This window comes from Octopus bimaculoides, chromosome 18 (genome assembly GCF_001194135.2).
Source record: "Octopus bimaculoides isolate UCB-OBI-ISO-001 chromosome 18, ASM119413v2, whole genome shotgun sequence".
NCBI lineage: Eukaryota > Metazoa > Mollusca > Cephalopoda > Octopoda > Octopodidae > Octopus > Octopus bimaculoides.
The window spans coordinates 16,917,360-16,921,042 of NC_068998.1; the positions used below are offsets into that span (position 1 = coordinate 16,917,360).

The window sequence follows — 3,683 nt, forward strand, 5'->3', positions numbered from 1 at the left end:
TGTGTGTACGACTGTATGTATGTATGTGTGTATGTGTGTGTGTGTGTGTGCATGTTTGCTTGTATGCATATATGTATGTATGTATGTAAGTACATAAGTATGGATATATGTATATATTTTTACTTGCATAAACATGTATGTATGCGTGTGGAGAGAAAGAGAGAGAGAAAGAGAGAGAAAGAGAGAGAGAAAGAAAGTGTGTGTGTGTGTGTGTGTGTGTGTGTGTGTGTGTGTGTGAGAGAGAGAGAGAGAGAGAGAGAAGTGGAGTGGAGAAAGAGTGATATTTACCTTTAGATGTGACATGTCAAGGCTCTGAAAATACTGCAAGGCTTCTTGGAAAGCAAAGTCTGGTGTCTGCGTTTGTTGAGGATCCAAACCAACATCTCCTTTGCCTAGAAAAAGACAGTAACAGTAACTAATTAGAATATGTTTTGAGTTTTACTTGTGACCTTTTTATGCCCTTCTTCCTTTCCTGCAAGACACCAGACGGACAAGTAGCAAGTATGTGTGAGTCAGCCTCTAACCACCAGTAGGGTCTTTCTACCTGCTAAGTGGGACTTGATGCCCACATGGCCCAAAAGGGGAGAGTCTGTATGAAGTTGTTCTGACCAGCTAGAAATTGTAGCCAAATCTTCATGAAGTTACATGCAAACACTTATGAATTAAAAACTGCAAAGCAAGTTAGACAATGTAGTTCTTAGATTACAAAGAAAGACAAAAAAAAAAGAAAAGAAAAAGAAAGAAATAGGATGGTCATGCCATAGGACTCTAGTTACATAATGAGAGTGAGATTTCTTGACTAAAATGGTAAAGACCCCTTTCTAAATGCTAAAGGGTTAAGTACTTGTCAATTGAATAAATTATACCCTCCCCAAATGTTATAGCCTTGTGCCAAAGTTAGAAATCATTATTATTACTTTTGATGTTTTTGTTGTTTGAGTGGCAAAAACAGGAGAGAACTGGATAAAAGACCATTCTGAATTTAAATCATTTAATTTCCAATATGTAAATCAACTGGTAAGTAAGAAGTTGAATTTTGTTTAGTTGTGGCATTTAAAACATTCACTTTTATGATGGATCAATAGACAAATTTTTCTTTTTTTCTTTTACTTTGAAATTCAGTTTCTGAACATTAAAAAAAATCATTTGAGAAACTTACCATGTTCTATGTAAATTTCTCCTTTGTTTTCATTGGATGCTGAAAAGGTTAATGGTTATTTTCTAAGAAATCAATTACATACTTAGCGTTAAAATATAATAGAAATCTTTGCTTCTAATTACACAATAGTTCAGTCCAATATTATTATTAGAGGAAATTTATTTATTGATTAACAAGCTGACAAATGGCTTTTAATTACATTATGTCATGATACAAACTAAGATTTAAAAACAGTTTGGAATATAAAATTCCTTTCCATACTTTTCATGAATAATCTCGTATTTGAAAAGTTTATTTTGGTTGTGAAAATGTTCAGCGTTTAGTGAAAAAAAATTACTTTCAAACCTGTAAATGAAAAATATTTGATTTAGTTGCTCAATGTCTTCCACATTGCATTCAAACTTCACTGAATAAAATTATCTATTTACACTTAATGTCAAGATTACAGATTTTATTATGATCTTTAGGAATGTTTGGGTAGATCTGGCTTAACATTTTAGCATTCAGATTATTCTATCAAATATAATGCTTATTGACTAACATTGTTTTGCATTAATCATGCATTATGTTGCAGCTTTGAGATTTCTTTTAGAATGACATTCTAGGGTAGGTGTGAGAAGCCAAATCTGACCTGTTTGAACATAAAACAAGTAGAATATTTTGGGTGGATATGGTTGGTTTAAATGCTAAAGGGTTAAACTATTCAACTACAGTAACAACGACCATTTTGAATTTTCTTCAGAAGCACTAATACCAATTAGAAGCCAACATCTCACAACATAAAAATAAATTTACTCAACTCATATACCTAACCACCATAGGGTCCAGTCCTTGTTTGCTTGTGTGCCTCAATATTTCTGAGAACTATACCAACAGAATGCAAGCTCTTAGTAGGGTTTCTCATGCAGGGAAAGGTCAAAGGATAGAGACCAGACTAACATGTACCACCTCTTTCCAGAGGTAAACATGGGTTTGTGCAGGGCCAACATCCCTACCTAGAAAAAAGCAAGAGTTACAGAAGCATTGATGACAATTCAAAATCCACAAGACCTGGGAGAGGAAGTCCTTCCTTTGGGGAAACATTGACATGTTGCAGCAAAATCCAAAAGTTGAGCTGCAAGAAGCATGGATCCTACTAACCTACCAGGAAGCAAAAATGACAGCCCAAAGTTGAGAAATGGAGAAAGGTCATCAATGAATAATACTTTACAGGAAACAAAGGACCTAAGTAAGTAAGTCATGTACCAAGAATTAGAATGTAAAATTTCTAAGCTTTTTTTCTTTCTGTGTTGTTATTACTAAGTCATTTTTACTTACCAAGTGTAATAACATCACAGTTATCCCATTCAGTTTCAGCAGTAGATGTATCAGTATTGAAATAATGTTTTCCTTCTTCAACCTGGCATGTTTGAAGTATATGTGATCCAGAACCACCCTGAATATGCAGAGGCTGTTTATTAGTTGGAACCTGTTTGTTTGTTGCTTTAATAAATGCTGTAGGTTGTTCTAAAGTGATATCAGCAGATAGAGAATTTGGCACTACAGTCTCAGACAAGTTGCTGTCTTGTGCAGATGGAAAGTCAGTAGGGAAAATGTCTGAATCTTGTAGAGGATAGCAGTCTTGAGTGTTTGGCTTTGAAAATAATTTTTCTATATTAGGAGATATCTAAATATTGAAATGATAACAACAATAGATTATTTCAATTAAATTCATTAAACATTACAAAGATATATTTATAAAAATAAACATACAGAAATTATTCAAATGCAGACCATGCATAATTATCATAGATTAAGAACAGAACTGACACAATACCCAATAAAGATATTTTCATTCTTTAGAATTAGTAGATTAGAATCTTACCTGTAGTTATTGATCTTTAATGAAAATTGATAAATTATGATATTATTTGTGATATCAAATTCACCGAGAATATATACAATGTTTTAGAAAGCAAAGTCAGTTTCAAAAGAATCTACTTTCTCTGAGTTATTGACTAATTATTTGCAATATTTATTTTACTTGTCGATTAATTATTTCTGGCATGTATATTCTTTTATTCTTTTACTGGTTTCAGTCATTTGACTGCAGCCATGCTGAAATCGACCCCAGGACTTATTATTTGTAAGCTTAGTACTTATTCTATCTGTCTCTTTTGCTGAAGCGCTAAGTTACAGGGACATAGACACACCAGCATCGGTTGTCAAGTGATGGAGGGTGAGGGAGAAACACAGGGACACACACACATAAATACATACACATATATATATATATGATGGGCTTCTTTCAGTTTCTGTCTAATAAATCCACTGACAAGGCTTTGGTCAGTCCAAGGCTGTAGGAGAAAACACTTGCCCAAGGTGCAACGAAGTAGGACTGAACCCAGAACAATGTGGTTGGGAAGCAAGCTTCTTACCACACACACACAGTATGTGTGTGATCAATACATGTAATATCCTATGTGTATTTGTGTGTGTGTGTGTGTGTGTGTATATATATATATATATATATATATATATATAT

At 33.5% G+C, this 3,683-nt stretch overlaps 1 protein-coding gene across 2 annotated transcripts in view; it reads right to left on the reverse strand.

Annotated features, from left to right (window-relative positions):
- Positions 1-3,683, reverse strand: part of LOC106878737 (ELMO domain-containing protein 3) — a 19,132-nt gene that overhangs the window by 8,288 nt on the left and 7,161 nt on the right. Inside the window, exons 3-5 of one of the 2 annotated variants that reach the window (XM_052974249.1) lie at positions 2,477-2,792; positions 1,160-1,198; positions 289-392 (exon numbers count right to left, since the gene is read on the reverse strand). In XM_052974249.1, coding sequence (XP_052830209.1) covers positions 289-392; positions 1,160-1,198; positions 2,477-2,792 — 459 coding nt within the window. Of the gene's footprint in view, positions 1-288; positions 393-1,159; positions 1,199-2,476; positions 2,826-3,683 lie in introns of both variants that reach the window. The other variant, XM_014928049.2, reaches the window with a different exon arrangement.